At 43.4% G+C, this 20,099-nt stretch overlaps 1 protein-coding gene across 1 annotated transcript; it reads left to right on the top strand.

Annotated features, from left to right (window-relative positions):
- Positions 1–7,081: 7,081 nt before the first annotated feature.
- On the top strand, positions 7,082–17,456 carry LOC117401730 (uncharacterized). Its single transcript, XM_034002538.3, has 4 exons — positions 7,082–8,154; positions 10,932–10,981; positions 13,560–13,612; positions 15,194–17,456. The coding sequence occupies exons 1-4, from the start codon at positions 7,253–7,255 to the stop codon at positions 16,736–16,738; spliced, it is 2,550 nt and encodes an 849-aa protein (XP_033858429.3). The 5' UTR covers positions 7,082–7,252; the 3' UTR covers positions 16,739–17,456.
- The last annotated feature ends 2,643 nt before the right edge of the window (positions 17,457–20,099 follow it).

Genomic DNA, 20,099 nt, shown 5'->3' on the forward strand with positions numbered 1-20,099 from the left:
TTTACCAGTCCTCTCTGTGCTTTACAATGCTTCCCTATGCTTTACCAGACCTCTCTGTGCTTTACAATGCTTCCCTATGCTTTACCACACCTCTCTGTGCTTTACAATGCTTCCCTATGCTTTACCAGACCTCTCTGTGCTTTACAATGCTTCCCTATGCTTTACCAGACCTCTCTGTGCTTTACAATGCTTCCCTATGCTTTACCATACCTCTCTGTGCTTTACAATGCTTCCCTATGCTTTACCACACCTCTCTGTGCTTTACAATGCTTCCCTATGCTTTACCACACCTCTCTGTGCTTTACAATGCTTCCCTATGCTTTACCACACCTCTCTGTGCTTTACAATGCTTCCCTATGCTTTACCACACCTCTCTGTGCTTTACAATGCTTCCCTATGCTTTACCAGACCTCTCTGTGCTTTACAATGCTTCCCTATGCTTTACCAGACCTCTCTGTGCTTTACAATGCTTCCCTATGCTTTACCAGACCTCTCTGTGCTTTACAATGCTTCCCTATGCTTTACCAGTCCTCTCTGTGCTTTACAATGCTTCCCTATGCTTTACCAGACCTCTCTGTGCTTTACAATGCTTCCCTATGCTTTACCACACCTCTCTGTGCTTTACAATGCTTCCCTATGCTTTACCAGACCTCTCTGTGCTTTACAATGCTTCCCTATGCTTTACCAGACCTCTCTGTGCTTTACAATGCTTCCCTATGCTTTACCATACCTCTCTGTGCTTTACAATGCTTCCCTATGCTTTACCATACCTCTCTGTGCTTTACAATGCTTCCCTATGCTTTACCACACCTCTCTGTGCTTTACAATGCTTCCCTATGCTTTACCACACCTCTCTGTGCTTTACAATGCTTCCCTATGCTTTACCAGACCTCTCTGTGCTTTACAATGCTTCCCTATGCTTTACCAGACCTCTGTGCTTTACAATGCTTCCCTATGCTTTACCACACCTCCTTGTGCTTTACAATGCTTCCCTATGCTTTACCAGACCTCTCTGTGCTTTACAATGCTTCCCTATGCTTTACCAGACCTCTCTGTGCTTTACAATGCTTCCCTATGCTTTACCGGAATCCATGCGTGTTCTACAAGATATAGTTTGTTTTGGTTTTTTTTGCCTTTATACAAGGGTTCGGTTCCGCAGACAGTCCTCTTGTGTAAAAGTGTCTTTATCCTCAAGTTGTTTTCACAATTTCTTGTTTCTCAAATACCAGGTTGTTAACTGCGAAGAAAGAAACAGTAGATTTGAATTAGAAATCACCTCCTCCTCGCAACGCAGCGATTTCTCATAACGCCTCACATTCCAAAAGATTAAACCGAATTCTGGAGACGCTTTCACCTTTTTTTTTAATTATTACGTTACATAGCAATTTTATTACATTTTTGTTTCTGTTAATTCTTCAATTTCTACAAACTAGCTTTTTGTCTTCATTTAAAACTACAATTTGTATCTCTTGTTGATTTCTGTTTTTTTAAAAAAAATTTTTTATCAAATTCTTTATTAGACTGTTTTTAATTGAATGTTTTAATTGTTATTTTTTGTTTGCGTGTGTGTGCGTGCGTGTGCATGCGTGTGCGTGCGTGTGTGTAGGTGTTACTATCAATGTCCTCACAAATATAGGAATGCAAGCATGTGTGTGTGTGAGTGTGTATGCTTGTGTGTGTGCGTGTGTGTGTGTGTGTGTGCATGTGTGTGTGTGCGTGGCTCCCAATCACCGCTCGCATCCAGTTCAAGACTCTTGTACTCGCCTACAGATGCCTTGACCAGACTGCACCCAGCTACCTCCAGACCCTCATCTCTCCCTACACCCCCACTCGACCTCTCCGCTCCGCCTGCACTAGAAGACTGGCTCTACCTCCGCTACGCTCCCCTGCCTCCAAAGCCCGCTCCTTCTCCACCCTCACCCAGGTGGAATGACCTTCCTACAGATGTCAGGACTGCCCAGTCCCTGACCACATTCCGGCGCCTCCTTAAGACTCACCTCTTCAAACAGCACCTGTAGAACTCCTCTGTTTGTATCCTGGGACACTTATCACCCTTCCTTAAATGCGCTTTACTTGCTCTTATCTGCTCCCTATTTCGCTGTGTTTAATCCTGCACTGAATCCAATCTGTAGTGTTTTGCACTTGTATCTAACCCTGATGTAACTATCAACACTGTTATCTGCTCTTGAACTGCCCCGATATCAAATCGTACTGTGTTTGGTATTTGCTCTTATTAGGACTGAAGTCATTGTGTTTTGTATCTTGTTCTTAATTGTACTGTAATTCTTGATATGTATTTTTTGTATACAACTGTAAGTCGCCTGGGTAAGGGCGTCTGCTTCCCTGGACGTTTAAAATCTGTGTTTTTCCTACAGTTCCAATTTCAATGGTTATTTAAATTTAGCCTTTTTCCATTGACTGTGTGACTCCCCCTGCACACCACACGGCTGTGCCTTTACCAGGGGTGACCCTCGGGGACCCCTGCGCTCCCCTGACTGTGTGACTCCCCCTGCACACCACGCGGCCGTGCCTTTACCAGGGGAGACCCTCGAGGACCCCTGTGCTCCCCTGACTGTGTGACTCCCCCCTACACACCACGCGACCGTGCCTTTACCAGGGGAGACCCTCGAGGACCCCTGCGCTCCCCTGACTTTGTGACTCCCCCCTGCACACCACGCGGCCGTGCCTTTACCAGGGGTGACCTTCGGGGACCCCTGCGCTCCCCTGACTGTGTGACTCCCCCTGCACACCACGCGGCCGTGCCTTTACCAGGGGAGACCCTCGAGGACCCCTGTGCTCCCCTGACTGTGTGACTCCCCCCTACACACCACGCGACCGTGCCTTTACCAGGGGAGACCCTCGAGGACCCCTGCGCTCCCCTGACTTTGTGACTCCCCCCTGCACACCACGCGGCCGTGCCTTTACCAGGGGTGACCTTCGGGGACCCCTGCGCTCCCCTGACTGTGTGACTCCCCCCTGCACACCACGCGGCCGTGCCTTTACCAGGGGTGACCCTCGGGGACCCCTGCGCTCCCCTGACTGTGTGACTCCCCCCTGCGCACCACGCGGCCGTGCCTTTACCAGGGGTGACCCTCGGGGACCCCTGCGCTCCCCTGACTGTGTGACTCCCCCCTGCGCACCACGCGGCCGTGCCTTTACCAGGGGAGACCCTCGGGGACCCCTGCGCTCCCCTGACTGTGTGACTCCCCCTGCACACCACGCGGCCGTGCCTTTACCAGGGGTGACCCTCGGGGACCCCTGCGCTCCCCTGACTGTGCGACTCCCCCCTGCACACCACGCGGCCGTGTCTTTACCAGGGGAGACCCTCGGGGACCCCTGCGCTCCCCTGACTGTGCGACTCCCCCCTGCACACCACGCGGCTGTGCCTTTACCAGGAGAGACCCCTTTAATGATGGCACCGAATGCTACAAAAGCTGATCAGGGTTTCAGTATATAGGGTAGTGGAAGGGTGGTGAACCACAGCAAGCATAGTCTTTATAAATAGAGACAGTTAGAATATATTTACTCGCTTCAGCGGGTTGCACAGTGGAGAGGGTCAAACGCACGCATATCACCATTTTTTTTATTTCTTAGCAGACACCCTTATCCAGGGCGACTTACAATTGTTACAAGATGTCACATTATGCAGATATCACATTATTTTCTACATACAATTACCCATTTATACAGTTGTTTTTTACTCCTCTTGCGGACGGTTCTCTTTTCCCAGCACCCCCTGCGGGGGGCTGCTGTGGGTCAGAGGTGCGGTCTGTGCCGAACCCGGTTCAAAATGGTCTTCATCAACCTCCTCTGGTTGGTTCACGCGTTGGGTGTCACGGACGCAGCGTTTGGCGTGTCTCCGATGTTCAGTCGCTGGAAATCGTGGACGCCATCACTGCGGAGTCCATTGAGGGATGCTGGGAAAGAAAGACCTTCAAAAGCTGTAACGTGCTATAAGCAGCTTGAACTCAGTACCTGTTTAAGAGCTGAAAACAATTAGAAAAAGGGTCTAATTAAGCAAATTATCAGTTCAATTAAGGGTCTAGTTAAGTAATTGAGAGCTCAGTTGGAATGAAAACCAGCAGACGCAGGGGGGGACCCCCCAGGACCAGGATTGGGAAGCTGACATACAATAGTAGGCTTTAACAATTTGTAAAAATAAAACGGAGTCCTTATGTAATTTTTCTTGTAAATTATATTGCTAAAACACCATATTACAACTTTAAAATGAATACATTGCTATTATTATTATTAATTTCTTAGCAGATGCCCTTATCCAGGGCGACTTATAATTGTTACAAGATATCACATTATTTTTACATACAATGACCCATTTATACAGTTGGGTTTTAAAACGTCTGTACAGCACTGAAACACGACGTTTTTTTTAAAAAAAACCCAACTGTCCTGCTGAACCTCGTCTTCTTTAATATCAGCATCACAGGGGTATCCATGGATTATAAAAAATAATAGACGGGCCTCTTCAGTGAGTTACAGGAAAACAATTCAATCTCGGGTTTCTGCGACAGTTTATAAACTCGCTCTCGTAGATTATGACGTCACAGAAACCCTAGATGGAATTATTTTCCTGTTACTCGCTGAAGCCCATAAATCGGTTATAACATTGGATGATTTAATCAAAAACAATAGCTTATTAAAAGGTTGGGTGGTGACAGTTATGAGATCAAAAAAGAAATAAATAAAAACTAGCCATAACCCAGAAAGTTCATCTTAATTATTAAACACATAATCAGAATTATTAAAAACCTTTCCTTCGTACGTTTCTTTGAGTTGTTTTTGTATAATAAATGATAACCAAAAAAAACAGGGACGATTTATTAACAGTTTGACTGTTTCTGAACGGGACAAAAAATAAACAACTTAGGCTGAAAACTGGGACCATCCTACTGTTCCCGGGACGTTTCGTCACCCCAATTTAAGACCCATTCCATTGGAGTGGCGGATAAAAGGCGTGCAATTTGCACAGACGGCTGCGGAGTTGCAGGAAAGCAGTTTGACCACAGAGACCACGGTACTGTCCTCTGGCAAGACCCGCTATGAAGGAGGAGGGCTACTAATAGCTAGCTAGTGTCTGAGGAACTGTTCTCTTTATCTATACAAAGTAAAGCTAACCCTAAACCCTTTTCTGATACCATCGTGTACTTACATATATCGTGCAAAAAGACTGCCACATTACACGCATTGTAACTCGACATAATAACAGTGGCAATCATATGGAGGTACTACTATGTAGAATACACAGTAGAGACACAATGTCAAGCGTTACCCCTTTGTTGCATACCATTTAATAAATTATAAATGATAATCTGGGTTTCAAGTGAAATAACACCATGAATTATCGTACCTCTCGGGCGCTTCGACGGGGCACAGCGTGTGCAGTTGTGAAAGAAACACACAAAGCATGTGATTTTGTCATTTTAAAACAGGATGAAGGACTGTACCGAGTGAGCGTGCGCCGTACGCAGGAAGGGTTTCACTTCTAGTGGCTTCTTGGTCTGCACATGTCAGTCAATAAAGGGTTGGTTGGTTAATGGGGAGGGGAGAATTGCTGTCCTAAACGCACTTCGAAAAACACTTCGTTTCTCAAGACAACCACTAGGGGGGGAGAGAATACTTGCATTGCTCGAATGACTACGATTACTTGAATATATGCTGTGCTGAACAAACTCAATTCTAGACACATGCGCATTGGGTCAGTTGATTAGGGGCTCACATTCACGATATAACACTCTGACGTCACATAACGTCATAATACCCAGAGGTATTGTGACATCACGAAGCATTTTAGCCCCGTTCATTTTAGGCAGAAAACGAGGCAGAAGCCACAGCGCGGGCGAACCCTTTCCCCCCAACCCTCTCCGACCTTCTCCAATGATTTGGAAGGAAATAATTTCTGACTGATCCTGGGGGAATCCGACAGACCGCCCACGTGAGCTATTTGATTCCCCCCCCCCTCTTTTTTTCTTCTGTCTATTCTTCTAATTTAAATTGCATTCCCAGAATAATCTCCTTTAACAGTAAAATAGAATTCCTCCTGAACTTGTTGGTGGTCTAGTTTGTTTACATTCTCCTAAGGTGCACCTCTAAATATTGAGCTATATCGATTTATTTTTTTTTAACCAACAGCTTCAGAAATCCCAAATTAATTTATTCATCTCTCAAGACCCGGCTGTTCTCTCTCGCTTTCCATGCTCTTTAAGCCTGATATCTGCTATCAGCTGCTGTGTTGCTGCTACTGTTTCATGTATTATGTTACTATATCATGTATTTCCACTGTATTTAATGTAGTATGCATTGTTTTTTACTGTATATCATGTATGATGCATTTCTCTGTATTTAAAGTATTATGGATTTTCTTGTTACTGCATCTGGTAAAGCGCTTTGTGATGGTGGTCCGCTATGAAAGGCGCTATATAAAATAAAGATTGATTGATCTAACAGTCTTTAAGTAAGGAGTCTGTTGGGTTTGTGTAATTTTTAATATACAGATAGATAAAAGCTGTCATACCAAACCTGGTAACATGACAGGTAGCAGCGGTGTGGAGTAGTGGTTAGGGCTCTGGACTCCAGAGCGGAGGGTCGTGGGTTCAATCCCAGGTGGGGGGGACACTGCTGTTGTACCCTTGAGCAAGGTACTTTATCTAGATTGCTTTAGTAAAAAACCCAACTGTATAAATGGTTAATTGTATGTAAAAAAATAAATAATATGATATATTTATAAATTGGATAAGGGCGTCTGCTAAGAAATTAATAATAATATTGCCAAACGATTTTAGGAAAAAAATATTTTTTGTTTGCTGGTTTATTTGTCTTTCATTTGAGTCAGAAACCAATTTTAGAGGCATCTTACAAACACGTAATATTAGGGTGAGGGGAATACACGTGTTGCTTGAAAACAGTGTGTTAATAAAGGATATTAAAACGACGTTTAGTCTTTGCTGTGTGTGTCTGTGGCGTGTGTGAGAGAGAGATTGTCGCTCTCCAGCAGCAGAAGGGATACGCACCGATTGCTAAATTTAGCTCCCTTTTTCCCCAGCAGCGCCTATCAGCGTTCACTGGCTTGGCTTTATATCTGTTTGCAGTGCAAAAGCTTCAGCCAGTTCTCCATTTGCAATGAGACGATAAGCACGATCCTGATTTGGGCTGCTGCTTGTGGAATAACCTGGAATAAAACACTCCATTTTTTTATTATGAGTCGTGGGGCTGTGGGGGGGGAAGCATTTTAAGCGTCATGTCAAATAGCAAGGCATTGTCTTTCCTGACCTTACCCGGTCAAGCTGCTTTGACCGCCGGGGCAGCGGCTGCGGCCGCAGAGGGTGACAACAGCTCCGCTTTTGAGGAGGAAGACGATGAGGAAGAGGCGTTGCGCTCCCGTCTCCTGCCCAAGTCCTCGCCGATCCCGAGGAGGCGAGGTTTATCACTCGTAACCGACGCTGCGGAGTACCTTTTGACGCAGGTACCTAGTCTAAACAGGAAAGTCTCGTTCGCGGACGCGGAGGGGCTCGACTTGGTGGAAGTGAAGTTTTTTCACAAGTTTGACGAGCCTGAATGCTCAAGTGAGAGCGACGAAGACGCTGACCTGTCCAATTTCGGGGTCCGCCCGACTGAGACCAGCGCCCGCGTTACCTCGCCGATTTACCAGCTGTCTCCGGCTTTTGTTTTGCCGACCGAGAGCAGGTTTTTGGAAACCCTGCGGGCTCAGAAAGTCGCCGTTGAGGGTGTTTCGTCGACTGACGACCCTCTTTCAGCACTGGTGTTGATCCGAGTCCTGAACGTCTCTTATCAAAAGTCGGTTTATGTACGCTCCACCATGGACAACTGGTCGAGTTACTTCGACCACTTTGCCGATTACGTCCCGGGCTCCTTCGACGGCGAGACCGACCAGTTCACTTTTAAATTGATGTTCTCTCCCCCGTTTCTAACTGACGGCGCCCGTATAGAGTTTGTGGTCCGGTATGAGACCCCTGAAGGAGTTTACTGGGCAAATAACGGAGGGCAGAATTACGCGGTGATTCTCAAAGTCTCCCCGAATGAGGCTCTCCAAAGCGGGGACGACTCAGCAGGAGGGGACAGACAAGGGGAGGACAAAGAAAAACGACCGAAAGGCATTTTGAAGCCGGCTGTTCAGAACAGGTACACAATAACGTGCAGCATGCCTACCCACCAAAGCAGAAAATATGCATTTTATTTATTTATTTTTACACGCGTTCCAGTGCGGGTGCGCCTGATTAAACTCCCCAGTAAAATCCGGAATGGATCAAACTGCTGTGCAATGGGAGTGTTGTCTCCACCCCGTCTGTCTGCAGTGGGCCAACGTCTAGGAAAAAGAAAATCCTCCTTAGGGAATATACGCAAGCGCCCTGTGTTAAAGTCAAAGTTCGAGAATTCTGTTGTCTTGAAAACTTACTTGAAACAGGGAAATGCATGCAGCTCCTATCGAAGTATGTGCTTTATAGTGCATGTCATTTTTTTTTTTTTTTGCATGTGTGTTTTTTTGTTGTTGTTGTTTGTTTGTCCCCCCCCCCAAAAAAAATAAATAAAATTATGCCATGCCAAATTTTTGAACTACGTAGAGTTCTCACACCAACTGTTTTACAATTTCTAAAAATTAAGTAAAAAACAATTATTAACCTTCAGGGAATCTAATACAGAATTCAGGTGAGACGATTTTCTTTGCATTACCAGCCTACTCACAAAGGGCTCTTACGCCTGTTTCTATTATTTTGTCCAGCCAGCATCCGTTTTCCAAAGGAAAAGTTAATTTCTCTGAAGCGTGTTCCAACTTTGATACAAACGCTTTTAAAAAAAAAAAACGGGACGCGGGAGACTGAAGTTGAAAAACACGTTTTTATTTAGTCATTACGTCATTAGAAACATTCATCGTGAAAATAATATCAACGTTAGATTGGCCGTGCTAGCGTTTTCTATACCTCTTTGGCAGGTGACCTCGCTATAGACGGATTCATTTGATCTGTTTTTTTACTGTGCCCCTCATGTTAATAATTGTTAATAAATTCATTTTATTCAGGGTACCGATGAACTCGTGAGAGAGGTTGCTGCTTATTAAAATCCTCAGCACATTTTTTAAAGAGGAGACGATTATTATTATTATTATTATTATTATTATTATTATTATTATTATTATTATTATTATTATTATTATTATTTATTTCATTTTATAGATAGATAGATAGATAGATAGATAGATAGATATAGATAGATAGATAGATATTATTATTATTATTATTATTATTATTATTATTATTTATTTCTTAGCAGACGCCCTTATCCAGGGCGACTTACAATCGTAAGCAAATACATTTCAAGTGTTACAATACAAGTTGATATTAATAAGCTTGGGCCAGTTCCCTATCCAAGATGTATTTGTAATCTAACACTATAGTGATACAGACAGCTCTTTGATTTGATTCCCAACACACACTGTGCTTGTCATCTATACTTACACCAGTTTGAAACCGGAGAGCGGTATTACATTTGATCTTTCGGTTTCCCGGCTCTACCTCTGACCTTTCTCATTGGGCCTTTATAGAGGCTACTTACCCAAGCCAACAACTACTCAACATCTGTAACCATAGATATACAAACTCAGCTCCCAGAAGGAGGGATTTATTTCCAAGCCAAGGCTTTTAAAATCCATTTCTTACAGCCTGACTTCATCATCATCATTGTGATCAGAATCTTTTTTTTTTTTTTTTAATTCAGGATTAAATATTTCTTACTCTATTGATCTATACACGAATAGTAGCTATTCACTTCCTGTGCTGTAGGTCACCTGCACTGGTAGCAGTTTGAGAGCATGGTGACTTAAGACATCCCCTCACCACTCTCTGTGTGAAAGAGTGTCTCCTTCTCTCTTTCCTAAGTCTGTCTCCACTTCATTTCCACACTGTGTGTCCTCTGGTCCTGGTTTAGATCAGATGTAAGGTATTTAGAGGAATTGCAATAAGGGCAGACTGCTCTGTGCTTTACAATGCTTCCCTATGCTTTACCACACCTCTCTGTGCTTTACAATGCTTCCCTATGCTTTACCAGACCTCTCTGTGCTTTACAATGCTTCCCTATGCTTTACCACACCTCTCTGTGCTTTACAATGCTTCCCTATGCTTTACCAGACCTCTCTGTGCTTTACAATGCTTCCCTATGCTTTACCACACCTCTCTGTGCTTTACAATGCTTCCCTATGCTTTACCAGACCTATCTGTGCTTTACAATGCTTCCCTATGCTTTACCACACCTCTCTGTGCTTTACAATGCTTCCCTATGCTTTACCATGCCTCTCTGTGCTTTACAATGCTTCCCTATGCTTTACAATGCTTCCCTATGCTTTACCAGACCTCTCTGTGCTTTACAATGCTTCCCTATGCTTTACCAGACCTCTCTGTGCTTTACAATGCTTCCCTATGCTTTACCACACCTCTCTGTGCTTTACAATGCTTCCCTATGCTTTACCAGACCTCTCTGTGCTTTACAATGCTTCCCTATGCTTTACCAGACCTCTCTGTGCTTTACAATGCTTCCCTATGCTTTACCAGATCTCTCTGTGCTTTACAATGCTTCCCAATGCTTTACCAGACCTCTCTGTGCTTTACAATGCTTCCCTATGCTTTACCAGACCTCTCTGTGCTTTACAATGCTTCCCTATGCTTTCCCAGACCTCTCTGTGCTTTACAATGCTTCCCTATGCTTTACCAGACCTCTCTGTGCTTTACAATGCTTCCCTATGCTTTACCAGACCTCTCTGTGCTTTACAATGCTTCCCTATGCTTTACCTATGGCTCCCGACTATACACTCTGTATATTTCACTCATGAGTATTGCAGTAAACAAGACTTAATGCTACTCCATTAACCTACCTTGTGTCTGTGACTAACTAATGTCCTCTCTTTACAGATTTGAAGCTGTAGATCAGGAGATGGAAGACATGGACAATGGAATAAACAGTACGTGAATTCATTCAAACCTTCAGGTATCACCTGTTTCTACCAAGAAGTCATGGCTTTCAAATTTCCTGCATCCTGGACCACTTCCTTTCTCTGTTGATCAAAAAACGTATATACTGTCTGGTACCTGTTCACTTCTTGTGATGTAGGTCACCTGCACTGGTGGCAGCGGCAGGAGTCAATTGTGATTTAGGATGGAGGGTGGGAGACACTTCTTCACACACAGAGTGGTGAGGGGATGGAATGGGTTACCTAGTCATGTTGTTGAAGGAGACTCTTCTTCACACAGAGAGTGGTGAGGGGATGGAATGGGTTACCTAGTCATGTTGTTGAAGGAGACTCTTCTTCACACAGAGAGTGGTGAGGGGATGGAATGGGTTACCTAGTCATGTTGTTGAAGGAGACTCTTCTTCACACAGAGAGTGGTGAGGGGATGGAATGGGTTACCTAGTCATGTTGTTGAAGGAGACTCTTCTTCACACAGAGAGTGGTGAGGGGATGGAATGGGTTACCTAGTCATGTTGTTGAAGGAGACTCTTCTTCACACAGAGAGTGGTGAGGGGATGGAATGGGTTACCTAGTCATGTTGTTGAAGGAGACTCTTCTTCACACAGAGAGTGGTGAGGGGATGGAATGGGTTACCTAGTCATGTTGTTGATGCTGAATCACTGGGATCCTTTAAGACCCGACTTGACAAAGTTCTGAGATCAATCAGCTGCTCGGAACCGGACCAGCTCTGATGGGCTGAACGGCCTCCTCTTGTTTGTAAACTTTCTTATGTTCTTAAGTAAGTGTAACCACCAAAAACCGATCCATTGTAAACTGTAGGGACATGATTGATAAAATCCTAGTTTAAATTCAGAATATAGTTTCATTATTTGTTAGTTTTGGGACTAACCTGGCTCCACTGGGGGGGTCTCATCACCAGCAGGTTAATAAGATTGCCGAGTTTGTTCGCTCTGTGATGGGACAGTATTTATAACACGCTAATACGCCACATTGAAAGAGTAACATGATATTTATAACACGCTAATACGCCACATTGAAAGAGTAACATGATATTTTGGATGAGAAACAAGCACATCAATTCCGTGGCTTTCTTCCTGAAGCTGTATTTTTCCACTGTAATCTTACAGTTTCTCTCCATGCTTTTTCCATTGTTATACAATTCTTTACCACACCTCTCTGTGCTTTACAATGCTTTACCAGACCTCTCTGTGCTTTACAATGCTTCCCTATGCTTTACCACACCTCTCTGTGCTTTACAATGCTTCCCTATGCTTTACCACACCTCTCTGTGCTTTACAATGCTTCCCTATGCTTTACCAGACCTATCTGTGCTTTACAATGCTTCCCTATGCTTTACCAGACCTCTCTGTGCTTTACAATGCTTCCCTATGCTTTACCATACCTCTCTGTGCTTTACAATGTTTCCCTATGCTTTACCAGACCTCTCTGTGCTTTACAATGCTTCCCTATGCTTTACCAGACCTCTCTGTGCTTTACAATGCTTCCCTATGCTTTACCAGACCTCTCTGTGCTTTACAATGCTTCCCTATGCTTTACCAGACCTCTCTGTGCTTTACAATGCTTTACCACACCTCTCTGTGCTTTACAATGCTTTACCAGACCTCTCTGTGCTTTACAATGCTTTACCAGACCTGTCTGTGCTTTACAATGCTTTACCAGACCTCTGTGCTTTACAATGCTTCCCTATGCTTTACCATACCTCTCTGTGCTTTACAATGTTTCCCTATGCTTTACCAGACCTCTCTGTGCTTTACAATGCTTCCCTATGCTTTACCAGACCTCTCTGTGCTTTACAATGCTTCCCTATGCTTTACCAGACCTCTCTGTGCTTTACAATGCTTTACCACACCTCTCTGTGCTTTACAATGCTTTACCAGACCTCTCTGTGCTTTACAATGCTTTACCAGACCTCTCTGTGCTTTACAATGCTTTACCAGACCTGTCTGTGCTTTACAATGCTTTACCAGACCTCTCTGTGCTTTACAATGCTTCCCTATGCTTTACCATACCTCTCTGTGCTTTACAATGTTTCCCTATGCTTTACCAGACCTCTCTGTGCTTTACAATGCTTCCCTATGCTTTACCAGACCTCTCTGTGCTTTACAATGCTTCCCTATGCTTTACCAGACCTCTCTGCGCTTTACAATGTTTCCCTATGCTTTACCACACTGCTATGCTTTTATAAGGGGCATTTTAATGCTTATACCTGCTCCCTTTGAGATGTTTGTCAAAGGTTTTCATAATATTTCTAGCACTAATTAGCAGTTAGAAAATATACATTTGGAGTGTGGAGTAGTGGTGAGGGCTCTGGACTCTTGACCGGAGGGTCGTGGGTTCAATCCCAGGTGGGGGGGACACTGCTGCTGTACCCTTGAGCAAGGTACTTTACCTAGATTGCTCCAGTAAAAACCCTATAAATGGGTAATTGTATGTAAAAATAATGTGATATCTTGTAACAATTGTAAATTGCCCTGGATAAGGGCGTCTGCTAAGAAATAAATAATAATAATGATACATTTAAATTGATTTGTGTGCTTTGGTTTCACAGGGAGGTACAATGGTGTGGAGGCAGGCAAACCACCACCAGAAATTCAAATAGAGGTGAGTCCTAACCTTTGCATTAGATCATTAGATAAGTGTATACTTTCAGACATACGGATCTGAAAAAAACTTGGGTTCTAGTAATCTGGTCTGGTATATAAACTGAACTAGTGTTGTGATAAATATGTTTTTATATGAATATTCTTCCAAATATTATTTAGTTCTGAATTAGTCAGAAAACAAAAGTAGAACTCTGTCAATCTTGAAATTAGACAATTACTTTATTGTAAAAGGACCTGAATTCGCTGTTTAGTATTTTATGATTTTTGGATGGTTAAGTCTAGTGTTACCGTATGACTCTATGGAAACTGGGACGGCCCAGGCTTTTCAACACCCCAGTGCATTCTGGTACGTTTTACCTGTCTCAGGTACCTTTCACAGCAGGACTACATTAACCAGAATGCATTGGGGTGCGAGTTGAAAATACTCAACGTGGCAAACTTTGATAAGGGGGTCTGCTGTAAGTGAAGTGAGTTATTTTACATGTATCTGTTACAGGCTACTGGAACTGAAAAGCAGTTTCTGAACTCAGAGTCAAAGCACCAGCTAATATAAAATAAAACAATTGCATTTATAGCAGGGCTTCTCAAACTCTGTTCTTAATTACTGAACTAGACCCTTAATTGAACTGATCATTTGATTAATTAGACTTTTTACTTGTTTTCTGCTCTTAAACAGCTGCAGTTCAAGTTATTTATCAAATGTTACGGCTAACTTGAAATATGGACGTTGCTTTTAAGCTGTGTGGCATGGTTTCCAAAGACCTTTGTAATGCATTCATCAAAGCGATATTAAACAGCCATTTCTACTGGGTACAGGCCTCTTAAAAGGCTTGCCAAGGCTGCCCTGTGTGTGTGTTGGCACAGGTGTCTGTTCTGCCTTATGCCAGCAGTAGAGCGTCGCAGCGTGCCCATGGGAACTGGGGCATGGGCTTCTTACTGAAACAATGCAGATCAATGGAGCCATTTATACTTTGTGTGTGTGTGTGTGTGTGTGTGTGTGCAATGCAGACAGCATGCCTAACTAATACAGCCTTCATTAAAGTACGCAGCAGAAATAATTGCACAAAATATTTTGAAGGTCTCAGGTTTTTTCTGTATAAAAAATGCACACATTGGTCCAGGAAGTGAAGCAGTATTATTATTATTTATTACTTAGCAGATGCCCTTATCCAGGGCGACTTACAATTGTTACAAGATATCACATTATTTATACATACAATTACCCATTTATACAGTTGGGTTTTTACTGGAGCAATCTAGGTAAAGTACCTTGCTCAAGGGTACAGCAGCAGTGTCCCCCCACCTGGGATTGAATCCACGACCCTCCGGTCAAGAGTCCAGAGCCCTAACCACTACTCCACACTGCTGCACTATATAGCAGAATTATTGCAAGAGTTAAGGTCAATATAGTTTACCACCAAAACCCATTTTGTTATTCTTAAAAATAAATAAATAAATAAATGGTCCCCAAATCAAATATTTGTTACCACCATGAGAAAAGAAATAAATGCTTAGAAAGATGTTGTCTGAAAGAGGCGAGGAAATGGTTATTGAAAATGAACGTCTGTTTTTCTTTCAGGATGTGTTTGTGTCAAGCCCTTCATCCAAAACCAAGGACATCAACACAGACCCACATTCAATTTTAACAGAGGCCACCCCGCTACCAGTACCCTCAAATGAGCCCCCCACCTGCCCGGGATATTCCCTAGAGACTACCCCCAAGACCACCACAGAGGTATTAACAGTGATCCCTCAAACCAAGAGTTCAGAAGACACAACAAAACTACAGAACCTCACCTTCAAACCCAGCCATACAAGTACCTTTGCAGAAGTGTCCAAACATGCCAACCCAGGTAGTGACTGGAACCTTGAACACCTTAGCGCGGGTATCGCCTCTATTTTAGGCACCCCAAACCTTTCAGTTGCTCCGATCGTCCAAGAAAGGGAAGAAAGTCAACCGGACAGGCAAACTAAAGCTTTCGTTCCGGACCCAGAAGTCTCAAAACGCGCCGTGCCTGCGACCTTCCCAGAACAGAACCCGGAAGACCAAGGGAGATCCGAACCATGCGCTGAGATTTTAGGGACAGGAACGATTGAAAACACGGAACAGGAAGTGAACGAGGAAGACGGAGGAACGTTTCTAGATTCACACACGGGAAGTGAAGAGATTCTCGAAGAAGAAACCGAGAAGTCCTCAATACGGGCAGGTGAGGATGTCAGCGAAGGGGGAATGGGAAACAGAGATACTTTCACCAAAGCAACTGAAGACATCCTACTACAGCCCTCCCGGGAAGAGTCGGGAACACTGCTTGACGATGGTATAGGGAAGATGCTGGATCTAATCGAAGCGGGGCTTGAATTATCGCTAGAGGATGTCTTATCCAGTTCCACGGAAAAGAAGCAGAAACCCAGAGAGAGTTTTGGACAAAGAGCGTTCGAAGCTGGGAAACCAAAAATTGAAGAAGATCCTTTCCAGGCTTGCGGTGAAGATCTCTTCGGGATGATGGTCTGTTCTTGGCCTCATCCTGGAGCGACCAGAGCAGGCCCTATGGGAGAAGATGCCTCGTTGGCAAGCCTGCTGGAACCTGAAAATTTGGTACCTCCAACCGTGCCCGAAACAGGAACTGGACAGGAAAGTGACGATGTTGAAGATCTGAGCGACGTAGAATGCATGAAGGACAACCAGTTGGATTTAGCTAAAGATGTCCAGGAGATGACAACAGCCAGGCGACCCGTGCTTTTCAAAGGCCTTGATCTTCCCGCAGTCCCAGAGACAAGAGGTTCACCAGAAGGCGCTTTAAGCGATTTGGAGACTCAGAGAGACAGCCAAACACTTCCTGCCCAACCCCAAAGCGAGAATGGGAACCTGGAGTCTCCTGGCTGCAGGGTAGACACCCAAGAGTTTCTCCTGGCTAGGAACCGCGGTTCCGGTGACCGGGGGGTAGGTCCTAAACTGGAGACATCGCCACCAGCAGCACCATTCAGAGAGGTGGATCACAGACTCAACCAAGCTCTCAGCTTCTTCTTCGCCTGTTGGTCTTTGGTGATCATCATGGCTGCGGGCTTCTATCATCCCACTGTCTTCCTTGTAGTTGGGCTTTACCTCTTGAGCCTCTGCTTCTGAAGGAAGATGTCTGTACATGTGTTGCTACTTTGTCTGCTGTTTCCATACTGAAGCCACAGGTGTGATAATACAAACTTCCCAACCCCTTCAAGTGTGTTTCCTGTTACTGCTTCTTAAGAACGGGCAGCCAGTGCTTAAATCAGTGCCGAGACATACTCATGCTATGATTTGCTCTGAAATGCATGCCGTAGCATTCAGGCATACCATAATGCACCAAAGGTTTTCTAAAAATTCTCAACACACTACTATCCGTTCGGCAAGTTCTTGCGCGAGCTAAAGACGGAGCAGGTCTTGCTGCCATTGGCGTTCACGTTCGTTTTTTGGTACTTGGCTGCTGAGTGACGTGGGAAGCATCGCTCTGCGTGTGCTTGTGCTGCGGTGTGTAATGTGATGACAGAGCAATGGCCGGGCAGAGGGGTATGGATCTGTACCTGGAGAGAGAATATATCCAGAAGCTAGCGGTGTTCTAGCGGTTGCTTTTAATTTATTTTTCCACGCATACTGCTGTTTCATATATGATGTGGAATGCATGCTCGTAAAACTTGTATCACCAGGACAGCACTCTTTCAACTTGTGATGACCTTAAAGGTGTGGTCCTTAAGAACAGTAATATTGTCAATGCTTGCGCCCCGGCGCCTTTCTCTGTACAAATGATGCACTGTGGGTAACCCTTAAAGCTCTAATAGGCGCCCCAATAAAAACCTGGTTTGACAATTCACTTTATATATTATACTTTGGCAACGACAAAATTATAACATTTAGCCCAATGGGCTATGTGACATAGCAGAGGCATCTCCAAGGTTATCTTTCCACCTTAGTTCATTTCCGATGACCTCATAGCCATAACCAGGAGGCTGTGTGGTCCAGTGGTTAAAGAAAAGGGCTTGTAACCAGAAGGTCCCCGGTTCAAATCCCACCTCAGCCACTGACTCATTGTGTGACCCTGAGCAAGTCACTTCACCTCCTTGTGATCCGTCTTTTGGGTGAGACGTAGTTGTAAGTGACTCTGCAGCTGATGCGTAGTTCACACACCCTAGTCTCTGTAAATCGCCTTGGATAAAGACTTTTAAAAACTTTAAAAGAACCCTAAAGTTGCACAATATTATTATTATTATTATTTTATTATTATTATTATTATTATTATTATTATTATTATTATTATTATTATTATTATTTCTTAGCAGACGCCCTTATCCACTTACAATTGTTACAAGATATCACATTATTTTTACATACAATTCCCCATTTACACAGTTGGGTTTTTTCACTGGAGCAATCTAGGTAAAGTACCTTGCTCAAGGGTACAGCAGCAGTGTCCCCCCACCTGGGATTGAACCCACGACCCTCCGGTCAAGAGTCCACAGTATGTATACCACAGTATGAATTATTCTATTATTAAGGTCTATAATTTGTTCAAAACAACGTGGTGCAGAAGTTTGTTAGAAAAATTGTATCGTGTAAAATAGATAAAGTACTTTCTTCAGCTGGTGGTAAACATAATTAGAGAATTATCTGTTATATTGCTTAAAATACAAATATATTTACTAATACAGGCTATTAGTTAAGAGCAGAGATGAGTGGTTTATTTTTGGCACGGGATAAATAAAATAGTGTATAGCAACACTATTAAAATGTAGTTTATGCTAAAAAACGACTGTTATTTGATGTTAAGTAAGCTTCCGATTAGTGACTATTACACGTGGAGTTTGTACAAAAAAATTATTGACGTACCTAAAAAAAAGTTTGAATACTCTAAATAACTTAAGCATAACTACTTTGAGAAAAAGTAAACTATCCTGTCCGATTATCCGATTTTTAATTGAGATATTGAAACTTCTAGGCGTCGTTGACAGTTTCCTTCAAACTCATTATCAAAATACTGTATCGGTTGAAATGATCTTCCTCAGACAATGCTAAGATTGCAAGTATCATTGCTTGGTTTAGACTACAAAGTCGGATGAATGTAGTACCATGGAGGGGAGGGGAGGGGAGGGGAGGGGCAGCGAGACATACCAATCCTTCCCCGGGGCCCATGACGGCTCTCGGGGGCCCTTTACGCATTTGTTTCATAGTATTTCTCTATTTATATTTCGGACATGGATTATGTTGCGAATCTGACCTTAACTAAACCAGCAATCCGTAAATTAACCAATAAAGTACTTTGATAACGCTGAAGTGTAAAACAGAAACAAATGTCTAGCTGTCTATTTTTATATATTGTCTCAGCAACAAATTCTCCAACAACAGAATATCTTGGACTGGAATGTCTTTGAATGGACTGTCTGTACCTGTTTCTTTACCACTATTAACTCTCCGTCTAGCAAGCACTTCCATGGGCATGTGACGCTAGCAACCGCTTCAGATTCATGGGGATTTGGTGCCAAAGTTAGAAACGAGGTATTGTACTGGCTAAATCGGTACAGTTGGAGGGTATGGATATATATGCTCAAAGGAGCCCCTATACATATTATACACACACACACACACACAAACACTGCTGTACACTGATAGACGTATGTTTGTTTTACACGTACCAGGCTTGTCAGCCTGATCTTGTTGAAATGCCCTGGTAATGTCAAGCAGTGGCTATTTGAAAAGGTCACGCATTTCGCTTGAGTCAAAGTATCAGGCTTCTATTTCAAGGACAGCACGTTCTGTCACTCAAGCTCTCCCCCCCCCCCCCCCCCCCGATCTCTGAGGGTACTGCTTTACCCTTCAGACCCCTGTCCTGAGCCCTGCACTAGCAGATTGGTTATTTAATAAAGATATTAATTAGTGGTCAGGGCTCTGGACTCTTGACCGGAGGGTCGTGGGTTCAATCCCAGGTGGGGGGGACACTGCTGCTGTACCCTTGAGCAAGGTACTTTACCTAGATTGCTCCAGTAAAAAACCCAACTGTATAAATGGGTAATTGTATGTAAAAATAATGTGTAAAATAGGCACAAAACAGCAAAAAGTCCTGTCACTCAAATGTGCATTGTCATTTTAAAAACATATGTGGTAGTGCTTTAGGGTTAAAGTTTCTATGGTCTTATTCTTTGGGTATCTGCTCCACCTCCTATTATTATTATTATTATTATTATTATTATTATTATTATTATTATTATTATTATTTATTTCTTAGCAGACGTCCTTATCCAGGGCGACTTACAATTGTTACAAGATATCACATTATTTCAATAACCGTGTATTTGTTTTGTTATATTGTGTGAAAATTAGTTACCTCTCACATTTGTCTCACAGATTATACTCGTTTTTTTACACTCTCACTCTCTCTCTCACACACACACACTCACTCTCAATCTCTCACACACACACACACACACGTGCCTAGAATTTCTTATAAGCTGGATACAGTACC

The sequence above is a fragment of the Acipenser ruthenus genome, chromosome 55 (genome assembly GCF_902713425.1).
Source record: "Acipenser ruthenus chromosome 55, fAciRut3.2 maternal haplotype, whole genome shotgun sequence".
NCBI lineage: Eukaryota > Metazoa > Chordata > Actinopteri > Acipenseriformes > Acipenseridae > Acipenser > Acipenser ruthenus.

Excerpts from the sequence above, each read along its gene's own strand:
- LOC117401730 (XM_034002538.3), top strand. The coding sequence starts at position 7,253 with ATGTCAAATAGCAAGGCATTGTCTTTCCTGACCTTACCCGGTCAAGCT. Across the intron at positions 10,982-13,559 it reads CATGGACAATGGAATAAACA|GGAGGTACAATGGTGTGGAG; the intron begins GTACGTGAATTC and ends TTGGTTTCACAG. Across the intron at positions 13,613-15,193 it reads CACCAGAAATTCAAATAGAG|GATGTGTTTGTGTCAAGCCC; the intron begins GTGAGTCCTAAC and ends TTTTTCTTTCAG.